Genomic DNA, 27126 nt, shown 5'->3' with positions numbered 1-27126 from the left:
AATCTTGATTCCTTGCTCTTACTCATTTCAGACATCCTGCCTCTTATCAAGTCTTATTCCTTCTGCCTTCACAATTATCTTCTATAGGTTCCTTTCTCTCTGTTCAGTCTCTATTCTAGAACAAGCTCTTCTCCCCTTCCTTACAGTATTGCAGTAGCTTTATAATTGATCTTCCTGCTTCAAGTCTCCCCACTCCAGTTCATCTTCCATTCAGTTGCCAAGGTTATTTTCCTAAAGCATAGATCTAAACTTGTTACATACTTAAAGCTTCTCTTTTGAAAGTGTGATATTTTGAAATACTGTAAATTGCTATTTTTGAAAAAAAAAGTTTTGCTTTTAAATGAAGTATGAATACACTGATTTTTCATCTATTTTTAATTTTTCATTAACATTATATTAGTGCTTTATAGTTCACAGCTATTCTTTATAACAGTAATAGACATAAGCATCAGTAAAAAAAAATTCCATATACACAGCAGAACCCAACGAAATTAAACCGTGACTCTCCATATTGTAGCACTTGTTTGACTGTACTTCCTCTTGGTTTGGGGGGTTTTTAGGAGGGGGTGTCTCCATTTTCAAGACTATTTCAGTGCTCTTTTTTTGAGAGAGCATTACTGTTGCTGACCACCCATTAAAACACTAGGGGGGGACCCTTATAATGGGGCAGCTAGGTGGCACAGTGGATAGAGCACCAGCCCTGGAGTCAGGAGTACCTGAGTTCAAATGCGACGTCAGACACTTAATAATTAGCTATCTGTGTGGCCTTGCAAAACCCCACTGCCTTGCAAAAACCTAAAATGAATGAATGAATGAATGAATAGATAGATAGATAAAAGAAACCCTTATCACAGATGAATATAGTCAAACAAAATCTATATGTTGATCATATCCAAGAATATTGTTTATTTCTTCACCTTAAGTGCATTATTTCTCTGTCAAAATGGAGTAATGTGCTTTATTGTATATTCTTTGGAAACTTTCATCATTTTACTGCTCAATCCTTAAGTCTTTCAGATTTACTGTCCATGTTAAGTTGCTCTTTTGGTTATGTTCTTTTCACTCCACATCAGTTCTTAATACCTAGGATTTGAATCTGTATCATGATTTTTATTGTGAAATAATTTTCTCTCATATACATATATATATATATATATATATATATATATATATCACACTATTTTTAGCCATTTACCAATTGGCATTCTCCAAGGAGTAGTTTGGTGACACAGTAGATAGGGTGCTGGACCTGGAGTCAGAAAAGCTCATCTTCATGAGTTCAAACCTGGCCTCAGACTTTTTACTACCTCTGTGACCCTGGACAAGGCTCTTAATCCTGTTTGCTTCAGTTTATTCATCTATAAAATGAACTGGAGAAGTGTTGGGAACTGTTTTGTATGGGAGCATTGTGAATTATCTTCACCTGGTGTCCTTGAACACCAGAGTTTTATCTTACTAAGTGCCATGGGAATGGGAGTGGATTAGAGACCAAAAAGGTATTTAGGTACTGGTGTTTTGGCGAATAAATGGAGCATTTGGAGATCTTGATGGAATACTTGTCTCCCTTGTCTCCCATCCCTCCAATGCTGTCCTGAGGAAGATTGAAGGAGTCCAGAAGTGGGGACTCAACCTAAGAGTCCAGGAAAAGGAACTCAACATATTGACATCTGAACTGGGACAATAAAGGCGTTGTCATCTGAGTAAGATTGGGAAGAAGTACATAGCAGATACAAGCAAGAGAACCAGGCAACATCCCAGAGTGGAGGACTCTGGAGAAAGTAACAGGTTGATTTGTTACTTAGGGGGGTGGATTTTAAGCAAAGAGGAACCAGCAAAAGTGAGAAAACAATTAAATATTTAACACTAAGGAGTCAGCAGGAAGTAGAGTCCCTGAGGCAGTGCCCCAGGGGATGAAGCTTCTTGCTCAGCAGCTATGATCTATGAATGGGATTTGGCCAGGACTGCCGGCCTGATTGGACTATGCTTGTTAAGTGGGATCCAAACACCTAAATCTACAGTCATCTTCAGAGACATCTCATTGTTGTCATAGACCTTGACGCAAACATTGAAGTCACAAGTTTCACTTGTCAGTCTACAGCCAGCTACACCTGGGCCATTGCTCCCGCAGCAGAGGGCTATAAATTGAACACTAGCTGTGCTTTCTGTGTTGAGAGTGTCACATGCCATTGGTGATGGCTACTATTCACAAAGTGCCAACTCCAGGTTGTACTGGTGTTAACCACTTAGGTGATTTCAAATGCTTTCTCTCATTCTCTGCCTTTCCTACCCTCTGCAGAGGGAGAGGGGAGGGAGAAGGGAAATCTTCCTTTTTGGAACTTTGAAACTCAAATCCATATCTCAAAATTATTTTAGAAATCAAGGGACCCCCATGCCTTCTTCCTGGTTTGGGGAGGAGAGGGGGGGTTGGGCAATGACTAAATTTTTCAATAGGTTATTCATTGGGAAGCTTCGTGGTTCAATTAGTTAAGAGAAAAGGGCAAGAAGACTTTTTTCCTGGAATTGGGAAATTTAGATTTTGAAGCCTGTGTCTATGACATATTTCTGTTGACGGTCATAATTGGTTATGTGTGTATATGTGTCTTTAATCATCAACAGGACATTTTTACATCTCCACTGTCCTGGAGAGGTAGGAAAATGTTTCTGTATTTTGAGATTTTGGTGCCAGCCAGGGTATCCAACAATCTCCCTTTGATAAATTTGAAATACACAAACACAGAAAACAATTCTTTTGTTAGTGTCTAAACTCTGAAATAGGTAAAGTTAAATGTTACTCCTTTTAGTTTGAATTTTGAATGTGATTGCTTTGAAAGGTTTTTGTTGGCAAAAGAAAAACTTTGTAATCTTTGTAAGTTGGGGATAAAGGGTATTTCAAGGCATTTGGGAATATTGGTTTTTACTATTGTTTAATTGACTTTTTTATACTATTTTTAAACTTTTGTTTACAGCTTATGTGGCATTCATTATGTAATAATTTTGTTTCAGAAACAAGGGGATATATATATATATATATATAGAGAGAGAGAGAGAGAGAGAGAGAGAGAGAGAGAGAGAGTGTTCCTTTTCCTGGACTCTTAGGTTGAGTCCCACTTCTGGACTCCTTCAGTCTTCCCCAGGCCAGCACTGGAGGGATGGAAGACAAGGGAGACAAGTACTCCATCAAGATCTTCAAATGCTCCATTTATTCACCAAAACACCATTGCCTGAATACCTTTCCAGTCTCTAATCCACTCCCTTCCCATGGCACTTAGTAAGATAAAACACTGGTGTTCAAGGATGCCAGGTGAAGATAATTCACAATGCACCCATACACAACGCTTCCCAGCAGAGAAGGAAACTGCAGACCACTCTAGTTATCTTTGCCAAAGTCACAAATTGAGTGGTGAAGAGTCAGGCATGATTGAAATGACCAGACTACATTCCCTTCCCATCACCCTACATTTCTACACTAAATTGTGGATTTGATCCTTTGTCCTTTTCAGATAAAAGTAAAGTTTATCTGAAGATGCTTGCTTTTCAACTCTTTCTTGTTTGCATTCTTTTCTTTTCATGTACCCCAGGTATTAAAAGTAGCAAGTTCTATCTCCTTTTAACTCCTTACATTATTCTTATTGCTCTCCCTTCTCTTCAAATTCTCAGAACAGAGCCAGTCTGGCTGCTCCCTGGACTATTGAGGTGCAGTGCTGTTTTGGTGTCTCAGGGACATCAGAGCCCTTGGGTTTTGAAGGTTCGCACCTTGAAGTTTTCTGAAAATGTCAGGGACTTTCAAACCTCCTTAATGCTTTTGTGGATGACCCTATTGTTGATGTCTTCCTGATCTTTTGTCCTTTTCTTTTACATCTAAAAATCTACTGGTAGCTCCCTTTCCTCTTATCCTTGGGCTTTTGCCTGATTTTTGTATGTAGTTCTAAGGAAAAAGAAACTTCTCATTAGATTTTTTTTTTGGTTTATTTATTTTATATTACTACAGTAATCTTGTTATGAGAGTAAGTATAACCACCCCCCCAAGAAGATGAGAAACCTCAATAATAGAGAGAAAAAATATACTTCAGTCTGTATTCAGATTCCAAAGGCTCCATCTCTGGCATGAGTTGCCTTCTTTATCATAAGTTTATCACAGAAGTTGCTTCATTATTTTTCCCACCGTAGTTATTATTAACTAGCTGTATTTCCCTCCACTCTATTCCTTCCCACTCTCATTCTATTCTCTATCTCCTTTCACCCTGTCCCTGTTCAAAAGTGTTGTGTTGTATCTGAATATCCTCTCCCATAATCTTCCCTCTGTTCTATCACCTATTTCCTCCCCCCCTTTCCTTCCCTCCCCACCATTCCCCCTTATCCCATCCCTTCTCATTTTTCTCTAGGATAAGATAGATTTCTCTACCCTATACCCTACTTAATAAGTGTGTATGTTATTTCCTCTCAGAGCTATTTCTGATAAGAATGAAGGATCACTCATTCCCCCTCGCCTTCCCGTCTTCCACTCCATTGAAAAAGCTTTTTCTTGACTCTTACATGAAATTTCTTAGCCCCTTCTTCCTCTCCTTTCTCTTCCTCCCAGCACTTTCCTTCACCACCCATTGACTCCATCTTTTTACTATATTATACCATCATATTCAGTTCCTTCCTGTGCCCTGTCTATATATGCTCTTTCTAACAGCTCCTATACATGAAAAAGTTCATGAGTTATCAATATCTTCTTCCCATGCAGGAATACAAACAGTTCAATATCATTAAGTTCCTCATAGTTAGTCCTCATGCACCCCCCTTATGGTTCACCTGAGTCCTGTACTTGAAGATCAGACTTTCTGTTCAGCTCTAGTTGTTTCAGTGAGAAAGTTTGAAAGTCCTCTATTTCCTTGAAAATCCATCTTTTGGGGTGGCTAGGTGGCGCAGTGGATAGAGCACTGGCCTTGGAGTCAGGAGTACCTGAGTTCAAATCCATCTAGCCATGTGGCCTTGGGCAAGCCACTTAACCCTATTGCCTTGCAAAATCTTAAAAAAAAAAAAATCTATCTTTTTCCCCTGAAAGAGGATTGTTCAGTTTTGCTGGGTAGTTGATTCTCAGTTGTAAACCAAGATCTTTTGCCTTCCAGAATATCATATTCCAAGCCTTATGAGCCCTTAATATAGATACTGCCAGATCCTGTGTAATCTTGACCATAGAGTAGTTGAATTGTTCGTTTCTGGCAGCTTTTAATAATTTTTTCTCTTTGACTTGGGAGTTTTGGAATTTGGCTATAATATGCCTGATAGTTTTTCTTTTGGGATCTCTTTCAGGAGGTAAATGGTGAATTCTCTCATTTTCTATTTTACCCTCTCCTTCTAGGATCTCAGGGTAGTTTTTCCTGTATTATTTCTTGAAAAATGAAGTCTAGGCTCCTGGTTGTGACTTTCAGGTAGCCCAATAATTTTTAATTATCTCTTCTTGATCTGTTTTCAAGGTCAGTTGTTTTTCCAATTAGATATTTCACATTTTCTTCTATTTTTTGGCTTTTTTGGAATAGTTTATTTCTTCCTGATTTCTCATAAAGTCATCAGCTTCCTTTTGAAGGAGCTCTTTTCTTCAGAGAGCTTTTTTTTTTAATCTCCTTTTCCAGCTAGCCAAATCTGCTTTTTAAGGTATTCTTCTCATTTGCCTTTTGTGTTGCTTTTTTTCTATTTGGCCTAAACTCATTAACATATTATTTTCTTAAGTATTTTTTTTTGTATTTCTTTCACCAAGCTGCTGATTTAGTTATCATGATTTATATGCATCACTCATTTCTCCTCCCAATTTTTCCTCTACCTCCCTTAATTGCTTTTCAAAGTCTTTTTTGGAGCCCATCTATAGCCTGAACCCAGTTTCTATTTCTCTTGGAGGTTTTGGATACATAAGCTTTGAGTTTGTCATCTTCTGAATCTTCCATGGGACCAAAGTAATTTTCTATGGTCAAATTCTTCTTTTTCTTTTGTTTGCTCATTTCCGCAGCCTATGACTGATTTATCACACTTACAAAGCTTTGGGGTGGTTGGGGGACACCCCACTGGGTTCTTAATTCCTCCAAGGTCTTATGAGAGGGTCTGACTGCTCCCTGCCTGTACTCTGGTATGTGGATGGCCACAGGCCCTCCCCTCTGCCCTGGAGCTGTGAGGAAAGTCCCTGCTTGGCTATGGTGGTATGGGAGCCCAAACTGCAACTGGATTTGAGTGTGGGCAAACACCAGAGAGAGCAGAGAGATTCCTGCAGTCTCCCCCAACCCCCTTATCTGTTGGGATGCACAGTCTTGCTTCCCCGATTCCTGCTGCAGGTTCTCACCACAGGGCTGCTGTGAGGCCAGTGCTCGCTCCGCACTCACCCTGGTGCAGCAGAGTTCTCTCACCATCCATTCAAGCTGTTGCTGGTGATCTCTGGGCTGCGCTGTGCTGTGCCTGCAGCTGCGGCTTTTTTCCAACCCCTGGTCCCAGTGAAACAAACCTTTCCCGCAGAACTTCTAAGTTGTGTTGGACTGGGAAATTGTATCACTCAATCTTTCTGTGGGTTCTGCCCCTCTAAATTTTGACTAGAGTCATAATTTGACAGCTTTTGGAGTTTTTCAGGGAACTAGTTTACAGGAATTCTTGCCTTCATGCTGCCATCTTGCCCCCCCCAATTAGATTTCTTGATCATGATTTGATTTGGTTCAGATTCTAGATTTTTCTAGAGTAGCTGTGTGGAAGCAGTTGTATTCTCTGGAAACAATCACTAAATTCTTTGATTCCATATCAGTACAATATTTAAGCAAGCACACAACAGTGTACAATACACACACACACACACACACACATACACATGCCATATAGCCTATACATATACTATTGTACTAATATTTATTTTGTTTTTGATTTAATTTAATTTTTGATTAATGAAATAAAATAAGCATCCATGACATAGAATAAAAATAAAATGATTAAACAGGAAATTGCAAATCAATTATATACAACTTGCTATTCCTTTTAAATATATTATAAAGTTATTATATAAATTTCTTTTTTTTTCTTTTTATTCTTCCCCTCTCCCTACCCTAAAGATGGCTACAATTAGACTCAAACATGTTGTGTACATTTTGAAATATGTAGTTCAAAACTTTTTTTGGAGTCATTTTTCTCCAAATATAATACAAAAAACAATTGTACCTGATTCCAGCTTATCAGAAAATTTTCAGTATAAATCTATATACCTTTATTGGCCTGTTTTAAAAATTGATATTAAATATTAATTTCTTAGTCATATTTGGGTAGCATTTTGTTTTTTGCAAGGCAATAGGGTTAAGTGACTTGCCCAAGGTCACACAGCTAGGTAGGTAATTATTGTCTAAGGCCAGATTTGAACTCAGGTCCTCCTGACTCCAGGGCCAGTACTCTATCCACTGCATTACCTAGCTGCCCCCTCTTAGTCATATTTGGATAGAGGAATATTAGTAAACCTAGTTTGGCTGTACTGTTGAGTTAAAGAAGAGAAATAATTATAATAACCCTGTAACACTGGTTGAGGAACAAGTTGTAAAGCACTTTAAATTTCAGAGAAGTTTTGTATTTGATCCTAGAGCACTGAAGATTATTGAGTAAATGGATAACATGTTTAGATCCATAATTCAGTTATATCATTTCAGTAGCTATATGGAAGAGGAATTGGAGAAGGGTGAACCTGAAGCTGAGAAATCAGTCAGGAGGCCACTGTCAATAGCCCCACAAAAAGTGGACCAATGTTGTAGTTGTGTGAGTGGAAAGAAGGCAAAGGATGGGAGATTAGGCACAATTTTGGTAATTGCATGACTATATATGAATGGATTGGAAGTGAGGAATTGGGGACAAAAACTTGACTGATTAAGAAGGATGATTGTATCTTGAGCAGAAATAAGGGAAATTTAGAAGTGGGGAGGAAGCAGTTTGTAGGAAAAGATAATGTAAAGGCAGTCCATCTATGCCTTCTCATCATATGAGCCTAAGTTACACCTAAAATGAAAAGGAGAGAAAGGTGTGATTTCTGTTTACCTGTAAATACTCTGTGCAGAGCCAGATTTCTGAATAATGTCTATTGTAATCACTAGGTGATTTGGGGAAAGCAAGGGTAGGGATGCAGGAGCAGGAAGAATGAAAGGAATGGAATTTCCTGGTGACATCTGCTTTGCTGCTGCTATGGTACAGAAGGAAAGAGATCCAGAGCTATTTGTTATGGGAGGGAGGTAGAGTAGAAGAATAAAAGGGAGTAATGAGTGAGGGACAAGTGTTGTTGGTTCTGTTGTAGAAAAAAATCTCAGCTAGGTGACGCAGTGGATAGAGCACTGGCCCTGGAGTCAGGAGTACCTGAGTTCAAATTTGACCTCAGACACTTAATAATTACCTAGCTGTATGGACTTGGGCAAGCCACTTAACCCCATTGCCTTGGGGGGGAAAAAACTAAAAAAAAAATCTCAGGATTGGCTTTTCTTATAAACTAGGAAGCTACCCATCTCACTCTATTTGGTTGATCTACTCTTTGGAGATCAGCACACCCATCAGTTACTTTGTATAAGCATTATTCCCATTTTAATAACTAGGCATCAGGTTCTTTTTTTTTATTAAGTTGGGTCCTTTTCCCCCCATGATGTGTCATCTTCTTCTCAATCTTTAAATTATTTGTCTATTCACATTTCACACAATTCAGTTTTTTAATAAGTTATGTCTGCAGCTGAATTAGAGTAGGTTTTCACAGAGAAGATCTATTCAGAAGCAGTGACTTTTGAGGTTATTTGAGAACTGAGACTTGAATCAGGGAAAAGGTCTCAGCTCTTATTATCAGAAAAAGATGTCTGAGGCAAAGTCAGTTATTACTAGACCACATGCCCATTTCTCTGTTTGCACACATTTTTTTATGAAACTGACACACAGACACAGACACACACACATTTAATTCTTACTCGTCCTTCCTCAGAAATCTTTTGCTGATACTTTAAGCATTTGGATCTTATGCCCCTTGTTTGCCCTTCTTATGCACTTATCATGAGGAGGCTTCAAAAGTGACAAGAATGTAGAGTCTGGAAACTGATTTACATCCTGATCTCAACCTTCCTTGATGTCATTTATTGAGCCTCAGTATAGTAGAAAAAGCTCTCAACTTGTGGTCAGGAAAATATTCAAATCCAGCCTCCTTGTTAGCTAAATGACCATGGACATAATTCTCTTTATCTCTCTGGTTCTCTTATTTCTTCATCCATAAAATGGTGAGAATAATTATTTCTTGACTAATTTCAAGAATAGTTAGGAGGTAAGGATTTTGTAAGCCTTCATGTACTTCATAGAAGTAATGAGACAGTTTTTTATGCTGTGATTACTTAGTGTGTGTACTTTTTACACTAGGCATTTAATGAACATCATTTCATTGAATCAAGTAGAATTTACCACAAGTTTGGTGCTGAAGGGGGGCGGCTAGGTGACACAGTGGCCCTAGAGTCAGGTGTACCTGGGTTCAAATCCAGTCTCAGACACTTGATAATTACCTAGCTGTGTGGCCTTGGGCAAGCCACTTAACCCCATTTGCCTTGCAAAAACCTTAAAAAAAATTGGTGCTGAAGAAGCCACAGAAGATCAAAAAATAAGGTTCCTACCTAGATGGAAGGATTAGTTTTTGTATGAATCTTATCACAAGGTCATAGATTTAGGATTGCAAGACAATAAATGATGTGCAGAAACTGAGTTTTACAGACAATAAATGCAGAGAAGGTATGTGTAGCTATAGTTGAATATTTCATAAAAGAAGATAGGACCTGACTCCATGGAGAGACAGTGTGGGTGGGGAAGCAGGAGAGAAAGAACTCCTAGGAAAGGTTATAGTTATCTGGTTTTCATTAGCAAATAAAATTATCCTAAACTAATTAAAAATTGACCACAATTAAATGAAAATTGGTCTATTCAATTACTAATCTTATTTATATTCATTTAAATTTTTCTTTCAATATTTTATCTTTATAGGTACAAGAAAATTCACCAGGGCATAGAGCTGGACTGGAGCCCTTCTTTGATTTTATTGTTTCTATCAATGGTTCAAGATTAGTAAGTTCTATTTTTCTAATTACATTTTGTAGTCTTTTGAAAGTGAGAGTGTTAAGGCTCTTTTGGTATTTGTATTTGAATGATTTTTAAAATAAATTTCTATAAAAAATTCATTATCTTAAAAGATATTTTCTAGTTTAAATAGTAACTGAATGATTATTGACTTTCTAGATTCCTTTTTGCTTTTATCTCTAAAGTCTTCTCTCTCCCCATCCCCCACCAAGCTAACCTCCAAATTACATTATCGATTGACACTTCTCGTAATTTTATCACTAAAATGTCCATTTTGGGATGAATCCTTATTTGGTGTTTTGTTGGGGGGGGGTTTTTAACATTTTGCTACCTAATAATGGGGGAAGAGAGAGTGAAATATTAAGACCTTGTTATGGGTTTTCTTTGCTTTCCTGCTTTATATAAACTGAAAATATAAATATTTTCCTTTTATTCCATTCTTGAAATGTTTTTTGTAGTTTTTTTGAAGTGCTAGATGGTAAATAATCTAGGGAAATTGGTCAACAATTTGAATTTTACAAAGAAAAATATTTCTTTTTATTCACAGAATAAAGACAATGATACTCTGAAAGATCTGTTAAAAGCCAATGTTGAAAAGCCTGTAAAAATGCTTGTCTACAGTAGCAAAACACTGGAGCTAAGAGAAACATCAGTCACACCCAGTAACATGTGGGGTGGTCAGGGTTTGCTTGGAGTGAGCATTCGTTTCTGCAGTTTTGATGGGGCCAATGAAAATGTCTGGCATGTATTGGTAGGTATTGTTTGTGAACTGATTCAACTGAACTATAGTTTATACATATGATTTAGAGATTTAGAGAAAAATAAAATAAAGCTTCTATAGAAATATGCACTATATTTACTAAAAATTATGGAAATTTTGAAATGTTTATATAATTCTCTGATAAAAACTGTTTTATTCAAAATGTTTGTTTTTTATTTGGTAAGAAGACTTATGAATTGTAAAAAGGGTATGGGGAATTATGAAATTTAAAAATCATTTTTGTTGTTTTATTTTGTTCATTCTAGGAAGTGGAGCCAAATTCTCCTGCAGCATTGGCAGGTCTTAGACCTTATAGTGATTATATCATTGGAGCTGATACTGTTATGAATGAGGTAATGTAATGTGTCACTTGACTTTTGTTACTAACAGTGAAAGTCATATTTTCCTGCCAACAATTAACTTCAGAATTACAGTATTACCTCCTTGGCATCCAGAAACTAAATTTTGGAACACCCCTCAAGAGGCCAGGGCCATCCCCATGCCACAGAAATCATTAGAGTGTAATTTGGTAGAGAATTCTTTTATTAAGTAAGAATAAAGCAGGATTGTTGTGAAATTTGGCAGTGGAAGCAGAGTACCACTAAGGATACTGACTCTGGGGCTTTTGCTTAGAGTGATATTTCTGTACTATGAACAAGGACTGAAGAGAACAATCCTTTTTTTACCAAATCTAGGAAAAGGATATGAAGAAGTTTAAGTTAGAATTTGGAATTAGAGTGGCAGCATATGATAAATAAGGGGATATTATAGGTATAGAACTTTAAAAAGAAAAAGAATTGTATAATCTATAATACAAGGGAAGGGAGGGGGAGGGAGTGAAAGTATGCATGTAATACTTTCCAAATGCTCTTGTATGACTACAAAGATACCTTCCACAAACCACTTCCCTTCAAACTTTTCCAAATTTACAATTATCCCCTCTCCAAAAGCATGCCTAAATACGTTTTAAAACCCAACATCTTCAAATTTCAGAGGTAAACTTTCTAAGCTGCAGAGGTACCATTTAATAAATTACTGTATTTGTATGTAACATTATTCAAGGGAACACCACACTGCACATCACAATATATCTACCTTTTTTCCTAAGAAATCACTGACAAATTGGAAATATTTGATGTCTTTGTTATACTATAGTGATATAAAGATAGATATTGCCTTTATTTTTTTTTTCAGTCTGAAGACCTGTTCAGCCTTATCGAAACCCATGAAGCAAAACCATTAAAACTTTATGTATACAACACAGATACTGATAATTGTCGAGAAGTGATTATTACACCAAATTCTGCATGGGGTGGAGAAGGCAGGTAAGATCAATTGGCAGCAAAAATTATGGTAAATAACAAATGACTTGTTTATGAAGGGACCCTTCCATTTCTTGAGTGAAAGATGGAAAGGAAGAAGTAGCATACATAGTTTTGTCCAAATTAGGAATCTGTTTAAAAAATGATATTTGTTTATTATTTTTAGGAACCTAGCTATTTTAATTATGAAAGAATATCCAGTGAATTTAAGCCTTTCTTTTCATTCCAAACCACTGGGTAACAGACTATGATTATAGTTTAGTGAATTGTTGGCAGCATTTCAGCGGCAAGATACTTACCTTGGTCAGACAAACCTGGGAAGAAATGGTAAGGAGTGGGCACACAGTATCCTGATGTGCTTAGGCAGTGGCAGAAGCCAGAACTAGCCATATTGCCTAGAGAGTCAGAACTCTTTCCCATCCCTTCTCCACCCCTTCATCCCAACAAGGGTGTTTTTTTCATACTTCCTAAAATTAACTAATTAGAGTTTCAGGTAAGTTCCTTTTAATTAACAAAGCTTTAACAATTTATATTAAATATCGGTGTTTCCTCTATAAAACTATTGGGCATTGGTGCTTCTCTTTGAAGAGTGGTAGCTCAGGAAGTAGTAACCTTGAGGTCCCACCTTTTCTTATCCTTCAGAGGAGATTTGAGGGGGCCAAATGGAAAATAGGGCTGAGTTGGACTTAAGTATCTCGGGTTTGCTCCACTTCCTGGGGCCATCTAGGATTTGTAACAGAGCCTGTGGAGTGAAGAACACTTCTTGTTACACCACCCCCCACCTTCTCCAGTCCTGTTGCTGAGATGATAAGTTATCAAATAGACAAGATCTTGGGGAAACTTTGCAGAAATAGGTCCAATTCAGAAGGATTATTGGAAGGTCCTGAATATAGACATGCTGTGAGACTTTATCTTTGACTCTTTCTAGGAAATTTGGGCCTCAGTGAGAAGAGACTCAAAGTGTAATACCACTCAGAATGCCAACAGGAAGGGGAGTTGTGGCAGCAACTATTCTACTTCATTGGGAGTTGTAGACTAGTGAATGGTGTAATATATGTGCCAGGCCCCATACTAAGTGCTTTACAAATGTGATATCATTTGATTTTCATAATAATCCTGTACAGTAGATGCTGTTAATTATCATTTCTTCACTCAGGAAACTGAGGCGCCCAGGAGTTAAGTGACCTATCCAGGATCACACAGTCACTGAGTATCTGAGACTGGATTTAAATTCAGATCTTCTTGACTCTAGGACCAGCACTCTAGCCCCTGCACCCCTTTGAGATTTTTATAAAGGAGAATTAAATATAAAGGTTTGAAATGAACATAATACTTATTAAGGAACTAGTTTATAAGATAAGATCCTTTCCTTCTTCAATTTTTTCTTCCACATGAAATGGCTCATAGACATGAGTACTTTTTGACTGAAATAGACTCATAGGATTGAGGATAACCCCTGTGTTTTAACAGATGCTTATCCCGAAACTCAGAAAGGTTAAGGGTTTTTTCTCTCCCAGGTCCAGCAGTTCTAAATAGCAGGGCTGGGCTTGTGGATCCCTCTGAATTCAACTCCAGGGATATTTCCACTATCCCATGTTCCTCCTAAGACTGTCCATACCTAGAGTTAAATTTCACGTGACCTAATAGCATTGCCTCATGATAACCATGTGTTTGCAGAAAGTACTTATGAGTAATGTTTTATAGGTGCCACACTCCCATTTCTTTAATTTTTAAAATGATACAATCACCAGATAGCAAGCACAGTTAAAGCCAATTGTTACTTATTGTCAACAGTACCTTTGGCACTGGCCTTGGAGTCAGAAGTACCTGGGTTCAAATCCAACCTCAGACACTTAATAATTACCTAGCTGTGTGGCCTTGGGCAAGCTACTTAACCCCATTTGCCTTGCAAAAAAACCTTTAAAAAAAAATGTCATGTTTCTAAAGCCTAGGATGTGGCATTGGATATGGCTATTTGCATCGAATACCTACACGACCATTTGAAGAAGGAAAGAAAATTAATCTTCCTGGACAGATGACTGCTAGTACCCCTGTTACTCCCCTCAAAGATGGTTTTACAGAGGTAAGATACTTCACTGACAATTTTTTCTTTGAAAAAAAAATTTTTGATGCATTTCCATAGCCATCATTCTGATATATAATCCTCCTGGTCTCTCCCCACCTCCTTTCTCCATCTTTGTAATGATCCATTTCTCTATCAAGAGGAAGAATATAAATTATCTTAAGCCCTGTCTTTTTGTTAATCATTTCTTTGTATAATTTATCTTGCTTTTAGTGGTGTTTTTTAAAATATTCTTTTAATCATTATGTATATTCTATATCTTTTTTAATTGCTTTTCTTGGAAACAATTGATGCAAATATTTTATTTTTGACCTCCTTTGATCTGTATTCAGTCATGGGATTGCTAGATCAAAAGGCTCAAGCAGTTTAGTATTGTTTCCCCCCCAATTCTTACCTGGAATAAAAGGTTTCTAGAAATGAACCTGTAAATTAAATAAATAACCCAGCTTTAAGCCAAAAACAGGAAGAGTTGTGCCACTTCTTGTCTCTCCTATCATTTTTTGAAAATCTTATCCCCTGTAGGCTTCTGTCTTTGAGGCTTCTCTTGTAACACATAGTCATGGTCAGGGCCTTTTCTGTTTTGTCTTATGTGTTAAACTAACTTCATTTTTAAAAAAGGATTAAAAAACTAATAATGAAAAAGAATCAGGGAAAGTATTATAAACATAGTATATCTGGATCTCAGCAACACATTTGACAGTATTTCATGATATTTTTGAAGAGGAGATGGGGAACTTTGGGCTTAATATGATGTTATAATTAGGTTGATTATTAGTTGGTTGATCAACGATACCCAATGAGTGTTTATTGGTTAGGAAATCATTATGTTCTTGTAGGGATAGCTTCAATGGTTTGCCAAAGATTGTCCCAAATCTTCTTTGACATTTTTGTCTGTTGGATGAAGATAAAAATGGTCTATTTATCAAGCCTGAGGGTGACAGCAACCTGGAAAAAAATGCCTAATAAGCATTCTATGATGTCAGAATGCAACATGATTTTAGTAGGGATAAATCTAAAAGTCTTATATAAATTAGCTCTATATTTGCATGATGGTAAAGAAATACCAATAAGAACAATTCGGTATTACAAAAAGTGTCTTTTTTTGACTGCAAATTCAATATGAGTGAACAGTATGATGCGAAATTGCCTCACTCTCTTCCTCCCTCCCAAATCATGCGAAGTTAGGTTTCATCAATAGAAGTAAAACTTTAGAACAAAACAGGTCTTGAGAAAAATGGCTGTTTGGATCCTGGGTGAGGGCAGGAGGAGAGTTGTGGCATCATGATAGATTCCTTTAATATTTGCATTTCAAAAGGTACTAAAATTGACTTTCTGTGATCAGCTAACAGGCAGAACTAAGACCTCTAGGGAGAAGTCACAAGAGGAGTAGATTTCAGCTTATATGCAAAAGAACTTTCTAACTGAATTGTGTAGAAATTAAATGAACTGAGCAATGAGAGGCAACAAGATTTGGGCTAAATATATCTGACTGTTCCTTGCATATATCCTTCTTTGTTAAAAACTGGTAAACACAAACAAGTGTAAATATCATGCTATCAGTTGCAATCACTCTAGTTGGCAGTTTTTGTTTAATTAGTTTAGAGAAACTTGTTACTTAAAGAAGTTTGGTTGTTTGCTGTATCTGTCCAAATGAAATGCGTCAAGGTTTAAAAAAAATGAAATGAAGTGCTTCATGTGCTATCCATCATTGAATAGCGTCTCATCACTAGAACTGTTCAAACTGAGGCTAGTCATGGATGGTGTAAAAGGGATTGCTGATTGGATTGAGGGGATTGAGGTAGCTGATCTCTCAGGCTTCTTTCATCTCTGGTTCTATAATGCTGGCTCTTGATTACCAACCAGAGTGATGGATTTATGACAAGATAGGTTGTTTAAAGAAAAGCTGGATGACTGGGACTCAGGAGGTAGAAAATAAACAAGGAACGCCAAAATTAAAGACAAGAGTTGAATGGGAGGAAGGAAAATTGTAATGAGCTGGGGTTCTAGTGTTGTAGTTGACTAAAATGGAATGTTTAGAGTGACTGAGCAAGGTTATTTAAAAGACAATTTAGAGTTGAAAGAGGTATACATGTGTGTGTGTGTGTGTGTGTGTGTGTGTGTGTGTGTGTGTGTGTGTAAGGAAGAGCAGATATGACACTTTGGAATGAGGGGGTCTTAACTGCTACAAAAGGGATGCCAAAGGTAGTTGACCTCTGCTGATACCTAGGAATGGTAATCAGGACCACTGCCTCTGATGTGGATCCAAATGGCAATTATTGGGGCCAGAGCATATGCTAGTTAAAATTTTTGTTCACTGTTTATTATGTGTTCCAAATGTTTTCTTTGAAATATTCCTGAGTAATTTTTATCTTGGTTTTTGGTAAGGTCCAGTTGTCATCAGTGAACCCTTCACCTTTGTCACCACCTGGAACTACAGGCATTGAACAGGGTCTGTCAGGACTTTCTATTAGTTCAACCCCTTCAACTGTCAGCAATGTTCTCAGTACAGGTAAACAAAAAATTTTTGTTCTTTACAATTTTCTCCTGGCCAGTTTCCAAGTGTAACTTGTTCCCCTACTTCCCTTCCATCAACAAGACAAATATCTGACTCTGTTTATACTCCTTCATTCAATAAGTGTCATATACTAGTCTTTGGGTCTGAGACTATATACTCTGTTAAGTAAAGAATCAACACTCTGCTAAACACAAATAGGAATATCAGGAGGCCCTGATCATTTATAGAATATTCTTTCTTTATAATAATAACCTTCCTTGATTTTGGACCACTAATCTTGTAGTTATATTATCCAAGGAATCTTTCACTATCCTAACATATACTTCAGCTTAGATACCTTGTTAAAAGAAAGCCTAGAGTTGTGGATTGCATGACCAGCACAATGGCACATCAGTCACTTTCACTCTCCACCCCAAAAAACAAAAAAAGAATTATATACCAGATGTATCATGATCATAGATTAATACACCAGTGCAAGAAGACAGAACTATGATAAGGTAAAATTGCTATAAATTAGTTATCAGAAATCTGATATTTAGAGCATTTCTCCCCCTTCAGTCCTTTCAGACTCCTTAGCATGAGCCCAAGCTAACTCACAAGTTTGTGCAGGGATTCATCTTGGGATTCCCCCATGCTACAGAGACTACAAGAAACCTATCCCTCAGGCAGCATAAACACTGACTCTGCCAAGATATTTGTAGCTGAAGTAGAGTGGAGCTGAAAGGTACTTTGTTTTGATTTCAGCCTCCAAAAGCTGGAGCCACTGGTTAGAATATTCTCACTCCTAAGTAAAAAAAAGTCAAAGATAGTGATTTATCTCAGCCATGAAAAAGAAGAGCCAAGGGAGGAAATGGAGTGAAATACCAATGTGAGCATCTGCTTCAGGTCTAAAGTAAAGGAGATTGAAACCCAACTAGGGCCATCCTCCCCTGGAGGTTAAACAGGTTAGGGACCCAGACTATGAACCCTATTTTCCCATATTTCACAAGAGCAGGCCAAGACATTCTTGCAGCCTGTTAGGGGGTTATAGATGCATTGGCATGTTTCATCAGGAAAGAAGGCAAAGGCACCAGAGCTTTCAAGGGAAAACCTTCAGTAAAAGCCAAGGCTTCATATAAAAGTGTTAAAAAGATCATAATAAAACCAGAAGAGAATGCCAAATCCTCCTAACAAATGCAAGAAATTCCAGCATAGTTAAAAAATAGAAATAAAATAAGGAAAAGAAGAAATTGGGAATGAATATAGGTCAGAACTTAAAGTTCTCAATACAGAATTTAAAAACTCAGTTTATAATGCATTTGAAAAAAATTGATGCAGCAATGTTAAAAGAATCAAATATGTTCTATGTAAACCATAATGATTGATCTTAAAGACAAGATGGGCAGAAACAACTTAAAAAACAGATCTGCCAGGAAAACCAAAATACCATAGTGCAAAAAATGACATGGAAACTGCTAGAATGTCTAAATATAGAATACAGACAACAAAGCATCATTTGGGAGAATCTCAAGATTGCCTCCAAAAAAGAAAACACCCAAATTCATACTTCAAACTCCAAGTTATAGTGTGGTTAAATTGAATAATTTCTATTGCATACAACAAATTTTGCAGGAGGCCAGTAGAAAGACTTTCAGACACAAAAGTATAGGAAATTAAGATAATACAGAATTGTTCTTTAGCTCTGGCATTTTGCTGAAAGGAAGGTAATGGTATATTCCTGAAAAGCCCAAGGACCTCCCATCTGCATCCTAAAATGACACACTCTTCAGATCTTAACCTAATCACCAATTTTTTCAAAAGTGAAGCATTTCTTAAGAAAGGCATCTCTGAAATAAAAAATACAGACATGAGAAGAAAATCTGTTAAATTATGATTTTATTCTGTTGAATCAAATTTTTTTTTTCCTCATCAAGAAACATAGAAATCTTGTTGTCTTATATTTTTGTCATTCTTTAAAACAAATTCATTTATGGGACTTTTTTTTGTACAGGAATATATGCATGAATGAATTGAACAAATACAGTCCCATCAAACCATGTTTTAATAAGACAGTCCTTCCTGAAGTGTGGTCTTACAGGCCTTTGGGGATTCTCCAGAAACCTTTTCAGGAGTTTAAAACCATGTTTATAATAATACTAAGATGTTATTTGTCTATTAAAATACTGTTCCCATTTCCTACTGCAATCTATGTGAGTCTGGTTGTTTCAATCAAAACAGCAATGAACACAGAAGCAAATATAAGAATATAACTATCTTCTATCAAGCCTGACATTAAAGATATTTGCTTAAATAAATGTAATTTTTTTGTTATAGAAAATAGTTTCTTTTCATAAAGCCCTGCTGTTTAGGTTGACATGTATTGGGTTTTCAAACAAATTAATCAAAATGATCTATTTTAATTTCTGATATGCTGACAAAATAAATGAAGCACATATAAACAAAAGTTCTTTGGAGTCAACAATTTTTAAGAATATAAAGGTATGCTGAAACTCAAAAATTTCAGCATTTAGCCTCTTTCTGAGTCATTCCTTGATCAAAACTCAGTTAAACATTAGCTTTTATCCATAACTCATCTTGCTAACTGTATTTCATTTCATCTCAATACATGTATATGAACTAACATTTGTCATTGAGAAATCAAACAAATGACCAGCTCTCATCTCTTTGCCACCTACATAATGTTATTTAATTTAGTAATTCCATAAAGATTGTATTTTGTGGGGCAGCTAGGTGGCACAGTGGATAAAGCACCAGCCCTGGAGTCAGGAGTACCTGGGTTCAAATCCGGTCTCAGACACTTAATAATTACCTAGCTGTGTGGCCTTGGGCAAGCCACTTAACCCCATTCGCCTTGCAAAAACCTTAAAAAAAAAAAAAAGATTGTATTTTGTTTTTCAAGAATCTCCCCTACATGTTTATGGCAGTATCTTCTGCTGATTCTTTTTTGAGGCTTCTAAGGTACTTTGGCATGAAGGCATCATGGTATAGTGAAAAGAGTGGCAGGAAGAAGACCTGATGCATCTAACCTCTCTGAACTTCAGTTTCTTTCATCTATAAAATGGGGGTAATATCTTGAGTATTTATATCAAAGAGTAGCTGTTAGGATCAAATAGTTATTGTTGAGTCATTTTTTAGTTGTATCCAACTCTTTGTGATTCCATTTGGGGTTTTCATGGCAAAGATACTGAAGTGGTTTCCCAATTCCTTCTCTGGCTCATTTGAAAATGAGGAAACTGAGGCAAATAAGAGTAAGTGACCTGGCCAGGATCACACAGCTAATTGTTATCTGAGGACAGATTTTAAACTTAGGAAAATTAGTCTTCCTGATTTCTATATATATTATTGCTCCAGCTGACTGCCTTTTTAGGATCAAATTAGATGATGTTATATAAAGGACTCTGCAAATCTTTAATACTAGGGCAACAAATTTTGCTTTTTTGATAAACATTGAGACAGTTTTTTTAAAAAAGTTGCAGGTCAGTACATTTGTTTACTTTATCTCATTCCTAAATATGTATAGATACATAATCTATTATCAATTGCCTGCTTGTTTTTGAGACAGATTTTTATTCACAAAACAGTATCTTGAAAGAGCCTGGGAGACACATAGTATCTTAGCATATTGATTTTATTAATTAAATAAATTTATTTGAAATAAAAAATGTGCCCTTGTTATGTTTTAGGTGTACCAACAGTACCATTATTACCACCAAAAGTTAATCAGTCCATCAGTTCAGTGCCACCAGTTAATCCAGCAGCTACATTACCAGGTAATTTTAAAAGCACAGTATACTTTGGGTAGCAGCATTTTTAATACAGAATAATAGTAACTAATTTTTAAAACAATGCAGAATATTTTTTCTTTTCATGTATTTGAATCTGACTTCACCCTCAAGTCTTAGGGTAGGAAAAGAATAGTTATTTTATTTGAAGTTATAGGTGCAAAAAGGCTAGAGCACATGACTAGTTAGCAAATTAAGGATTGGAATCTAGATCAGTTGACCACTAACCTCATGGTTTTCCATTAAATCTCTCAATGTGAGCCAATAAAAAGAGATAAAGAATATTTGCTACAATAAGAATAGCAATTTTTTCTTTTTTTTATGAATTTAAGCACATTTTTACCAAAAAAGCAAAATAAAAAGCAAAACCCTAATGAGCATCAGACTTAATTATGGCACTCCAAATTATCTGTTAATTTGGATACTTTGGAGTGGATATCCACTCCAAAATCATTGTGCATTTACAATTTTTCACATAGTAGTAATCCATGTACACAGATTAGTTCTATTACAGATTCATGGTAATTCTTGTTACAGACTTCAGTTCTCAGTGTTCTGATCCTTTAAAATGTCATATAATGTCACTACCTACCAAGGGGTCCATATTCTTGCTATTTTTAACATGCTAATCTGCTATAATTAAGCTCTTTCCCACTCCTATTGTTGGACTTTGAGTTCTTCCAAATTTCTCATTATTACAGAGCCCAGTCTCATGCTCTACTGGTGGGGAGCCTCTGTATATAGCAGGCTAGTTAGCCTAGGGAAAGAGAAATAGCTATCAGGAGGATCTTACTTAGTGTCCATTGTAGTAGATTCTATCAGAGCTTTTTACATTGTTCTAACAGCAACTTTCAAGAACTCAATGTCACTAACTGTGACTTCAGAGGACTGACAGGGAAATGATGCTTTCCCCCTTCTAGTCAGATAGTTAGATGAATATAAATGAGGGGAGTCTTACATGGTCAAACATGGCCAGTGTGGGTTAGATTTTATTTGTGACATTTTTGTTGATTTTTTCCCCTTAACTTTAATGTTTAATTACAAAGGAGAGTTCTTATTTTGGGGGGGCGGGGACAGAATCATTGAGAATTGGCAATGATGTTTTTTTAAAGGCATCCATAAAACTTTAAAAACTAGAGTCACCCATACCACAGTGGGGCATCACTTTTATGTAGTTCTGTGGAGTACTTGCAGAAATAAATTTCTGATATGTTTTATGATTTGTAGCTTGTTTCTGGTAAAATGACTTCCTTATTTGTTGGTGGGGCGGGGCTTCTTCCTTTAGGTCTGGTGCCTTTGCCAGCAGGATTGCCCAACCTAAGAAATCTCTCCAATCTCAACCTACCTGCACCACAGTTAATTCCAGGAGCTGGATTACCAGAAGTTATGCACCCTGGTATGTACTGAATCTGTGCCCGCCCCCCCAGCCCCAATCTGTTGAGCTGAGAAAGAGTCTAGCTCCTCCATCCAAGCAAATCATTTCAACCTATTTCAGCTGTGTTAGAACTGGCTCTCAAATTTAACTATTGAGCCTCTTTCCTCTGACATCAGTGCTTTCTTCCTTCCCCACCCAAACAGAAGAGAATGAAGCGAGCAAAGGCAAAATACCTTCCACAATAAGAGCCTCCTGGCTAGCCTAGTGGAGGTTAATTAACCACCTATAGGAACTCTTTCTGCTGGGAAATGAATAATGGTTTGTTTTTAAAGTGTAGTCTAGATTCTAGCATTTAAACTTACTTCAGATGTGGATAATCAAGAGGGTATGAGCTACTTTCTTGTGCTTTTTAATCACAAAATATACCTTTAAAACTTTTAATTTAATGTAAATATCCTTAAATTTTACTTGCTGCTTATAGGATGATTCAGGAGAATTTACATGTTATTAAGTAATGTCCTTTTGTGCTTTTGAAAAGGTCAATAACTTAAATGGTAGATTTGAGAATATGTCTTGGTATGAATTTCAGTCCTATTAGCCAATAGTTTATCTCTGGGTGAAAAATACTTTTCATTTGTCAGGGATTCTGAAGTAAAAAGAAACTGTTGTGTGTAATCAAATGATTTCTTATCATAAATTTACTTCTATTATTACCTACAGTCTAAGCTGTTATAATTTAGAAGTTTGCAAGAATTTAGTTACTGATCTGAGTCTCAGTTTATTTTATCTTTAAAATGGAGAAAAAAGTAAATCAATTAAGGTAAAAAAAACCAATGCTTCAATGATGGTTGTGTTTATTTGGATGAAAATTCTGGTAGAATTACAGTACTTCAGTTATGGATGTAAACAGCAGCAGCAGCAGCATTATTGCATCTTTGAGAACTATGAATTACTATATAACACATTCAGACATTTCTGTATATCTTATATCTTCATTCTACTTAAAGTCTATCTCAGGGAGTAACCACATTACCCGAGTTACAAACTGTAATTTTGACTATATGTTGCTAAAACTTTAAAAATTATGACTGTACTATTTTTGTACTTTAATTGTAATGACACTTTAAAATCTAATTATGTTGCTTAAATGTATTTCTGACATTTTGAATTTTTAGCTATATTCTAAATAGTGTTGTTACATAACTTATCAGTGCCAGGTAGTATTCTCCACAAAATCCCCCTGACAAATGGAAAATGATACCACAGAACTGGGAGGTAAATTCTTGACTTGAGAGAACTGAAATTCCAGCTACAAGAGAAAATGGAGCTTTTCATTGCCAGGATGATAAAAAGACAGACTCTGCCTCTTAGATCTTCCACTGAAGTTACTGAGGTTTAAAAGCAGCCTAAGGACTTTTCTGAGCATCAGGTAGGAAAGACCATCCAGTCCAAGACCAGCTACATACTTAGCAGGGGTGGTTGTTTTTTTGGCCACAGCAACTCACAAAGACCATCTGCCAAGGTCTAGAAGGTTTATATCTTTGTTGATGAAAGCAGGACTCATGTACCATGATGTCCTGAGTCTTTGAAATGTTGACATATGTCTTTTAATTCTGAGGCATAATGCTGGCAGCCTCTGTAGTCTCAGGGCTCCAGGATGACCTCTCCCTTAAGTGAACAAACCTATCTCTCAAACACAATTGGATGTCAACTTAATTACCTTTGTTTGATTACTTAAGTTTGAGGTTTTTTTATTTCCTTCTTCCACACTAGCATCATCATCCATAGTGTTTACCTGACAACAGGGGCTGTGGTTTGTGTTGGCTCCCTGTTTCCTGAATGGCGTGTAAATTTTAAAATTCTGCTTATTTTGTGATGTCAAGAAATCAAAAATAATTTTACTTTGGAATTTATTCTACATCTATTTAAATCCCCATTCTGTGTCCTTGAATTATGCTCAGGAATTTAGCTTTCCCTCTTAGTTTAAAGTTATAACTTAAAGCAAAGTTGTTATCTCTCCTACCATTAGCTCTTAGTATATACTTCCAGGACATTTGTGTGTTAACTTTAAATTTATTTGGTACCACCCCTAAGAAGATCCTAGCTCTGTCAAGGAGACAACAAGTCTGGTAGTTTTGATTCCCTAGCAAAGATTGTAAGATACAGATGAGTCTCATAAAACAATTAATAATCTTGAATAATCATATTGGGGTGGTGATTAGCTACATGTGAATGCCTGACCACCTTTCTTAGTATAAGCCAACATTAATGATCCTGCAACCTATCCCTTCCTTATTATGTGTCAATAAAGAGTATCTCCTTTTCATTGAGGTCAAATTGAGGTTGTCAGTCTGACCTCCTCTGTTAACAGTTAAGCATGTCATGGTTAAATAAACTGATCTTGCTTGGAGCCTTGTACTTCAGTCTATCTTTGTTAAATTTGAGATTTTACCCATAAGCTGTGGATTTGGTTTTGTTTTTTTCATTACAGGTCTGCCACCTCTTCCTTCCTTGCCTCCCTTAAACCTGTCTGGAATAACACCGTTATCCATGCCATCAGAATTTCTCCCATCATTCCCTTTGGTTCCTGAGGTTTCTTCTGAGCTACTGTCCTCCCTTCCCCCAGTAGGGAGCTTACCTTCTGATCCAGCTTCTACTTCAAGAACAGAACAGACCTCTTCACTTCCCTCAGATGCTCCTCCCCCCACTTCAAAGGCTACAACTACTGTTGAAGTCACAGCAAATGAATCCATCACAACCAATGAAAAACCAGTTTCCACTGTAACAGATACAAGTGCTTCAGAGTCACCTTAACTTGAAACCATTCCTTGGGATTGGCTTGGTATAATTTATTTAGCCACAAGAACATGTTTGGAGATGCAAATTATCATTAATTTCATACTAGTTTGTACTGTATCTGTAGGACTCCTGTAAATAATTCTAAGGGTAAAAATAAGAAGATAGAGGCTTTTCTATACTGCAAAGTTGGGGTTGAGGGGCAAGGGACATCAGAAAGTGCTTGTATTTTATGGGTAACACAGGCTCCCACTGCCATCCTTGGAGAGGCCTGTAGCCTGCTGGGCCTTCTGTCAGTCCTTCTGTAAGAATATGGAATCTTTTATGCATAACCTTTACCTGCAATGTTTCTTGTACTTTGTAAACAGTTTGCAGGAATGCAAACCATCTCACACATGGGGGGAAAAAAAGAGTTCTACTTTTGATCTTTGTGAGTCACATATATTTTACATTTGAAAAAGATCTTCCAACTAAAGATGTTTGTTAAAAGTTACAGAATGTGCACTGTTAGTTGAGCATATTTTTATTCAACCTATACACAGATCTTTGTTTTGAGCTCGTAAAATTACTCCATATTTTGTAACTGCAGCTGTGTTGCTTGATGAGTTCACTGTAAAATGGCATTTGAAAGGAAATGTTGCATAGTTTTAAACCAGAAGGTGGCACTTTGTGGCTACTTGTAAAATAATAACTATACTGGGAAAACATAGATACAGCAGCAATAAATTACGTAATTTTACTTTTCTTCCTGTGTGTTACATTCCAACTAGTCATTGATTACTATATGTGCCTTTGAGGTGGTTCTGTGTCAAGCTAAAAGGTCTCACATTAAGATTTTTGCCTAGACTTTGGAGTTATTAGGATGGTGAGTAGCTAAGGTTTGAGTTGTTGAAAACACAAGGCATGTGATGGTTGCCCTGGTAATGTGCTGAAGAAGCAAATAAATCCCCATCTCTCTCTTGCTTCCTGGTATGCTTAGTTACTTAGATATATCTCAAAACAGGGCCTTTTCAGCCAAAAAGCTTAGAAGAATTATATCTTCTACTCATGGCAGTTTATAGGATTGAGGGATACTTCTAGCATTTGTAACCTGTTGGGACATTAAAGTTTCTGGCATTGGGTTTATATAAGACTTCAACTTTGAAATACAGTAGTTTCTTCCACTTTCATGTAAAATTATTTCCTTCGGACCAGGAGGTCTGATTTGAATGATACATTAACAGAAGGCATAAGAGGAAGTAAGATTCTCCTGTACATTTGGAACTTATACTTTTTTTTTACTAGTCCATCAAAACGGGGGAGGGTGGGCTTCTCTCCTTCAGGTCTTCGTGTAAAGGCCATTAACTGGATAATATGGCAGACCTTCCCATCACTAAGTATCTGTGATTCCATGTGAAAGAATTCCTTTGAATAGTCCTCCATGGAAAGGAAGAAGTTCACTGGGACCTTGATCTTGTTACAAGAATCCTCATTTTCTTTGAATTTTTTTCATAATGTATATTTAGCCTTTAACCATACATTCATCCCTTACTAACTCAACAAATGGTTATTAATCAACATGACCTCAAGAAGTTTAAATTCTACTTAGCAACGTTGCCAGTGTATCCTTCCAGATCTCTGAAGACCAAGAAGTCAAATTGTCATAGGAGCCATCTTCTGCATGTGACACACTATCAGAATTCAGAAATAGCCCTTCCTCTCACAGATTCATCAGTGTGGTACAAAGGAAGCAATAGATATTTAAGTGTCCACTATGGATAAGATCATATCCCAGGGTGGGAAGATTCCTGCCCTCAGAGAGCTCACAGTTCAGTTGAAGAGAAGTTTACAGAATTTAGAAATAGAAGGAGCTTTAAGATATTCTTGTCCAACTCTCAGGTGAGAAAACTATGGTTAAAAAGGTAAAGTGAGGGTCAGCTAGGTGGCTCAGTGGAGTTCAAATCTGGCCTCATACACTTAATAATCACATAGCTGTGTAGCCTTGGGCAAGCCACTTAACCCCATTGCCTTGCAAAAAAAAAAACCTAGAAAAGGTAAAGTGATTAGCCCAGCATCAACAGACAGGACTCAAATACAGGCCAACTCCCATGCTTTCTACTCTGAAACATTACCAATACAAGGCAATATGTTCAATTGATTTCAGTTGTGTCTGACTTCTTTGAGATTCCATTTGAGATTTTCTTGGTAAAGATACTGAAATATGGTTTGCCATTTATTTGTCCAGTTCATTTCACAAATGAGGAAACTGAGGCAAGCAAAGTTAAATGATTTGTCCATGGTCACACAGCTAAGAAGTGTCTGAGACTGGATTTAAATTCAAGAAAATGACCTGTCTCTAGTCCTGGTTCTCTACTGTTACACATCTGCCCCAGAAAAGCAATATGTACCAAGTTCAAATAAACAATACAGACGT

At 36.7% G+C, this 27126-nt stretch overlaps 1 protein-coding gene across 1 annotated transcript in view; it reads left to right on the top strand.

The window, feature by feature from the left end:
• The window catches only part of GORASP2 (golgi reassembly stacking protein 2), a 44810-nt gene extending 19353 nt beyond the window's left edge, over positions 1-25457 (top strand). The window contains exons 2-10 of the mRNA XM_074215732.1: positions 9988-10068; positions 10628-10831; positions 11107-11193; positions 12035-12165; positions 14110-14245; positions 16631-16754; positions 20444-20530; positions 21828-21938; positions 24409-25457. Of these exons, the coding sequence (XP_074071833.1) occupies positions 9988-10068; positions 10628-10831; positions 11107-11193; positions 12035-12165; positions 14110-14245; positions 16631-16754; positions 20444-20530; positions 21828-21938; positions 24409-24731 (1284 nt within the window). The 3' untranslated portion in view covers positions 24732-25457. The remainder of the gene's footprint in view (positions 1-9987; positions 10069-10627; positions 10832-11106; positions 11194-12034; positions 12166-14109; positions 14246-16630; positions 16755-20443; positions 20531-21827; positions 21939-24408) is intronic.
• The last annotated feature ends 1669 nt before the right edge of the window (positions 25458-27126 follow it).

This window comes from Macrotis lagotis, chromosome 1, assembly GCF_037893015.1.
Source record: "Macrotis lagotis isolate mMagLag1 chromosome 1, bilby.v1.9.chrom.fasta, whole genome shotgun sequence".
NCBI lineage: Eukaryota > Metazoa > Chordata > Mammalia > Peramelemorphia > Peramelidae > Macrotis > Macrotis lagotis.
Note: the sequence above shows the minus strand (reverse complement) of the source record. Positions and strands in the feature narration are given on the sequence as shown.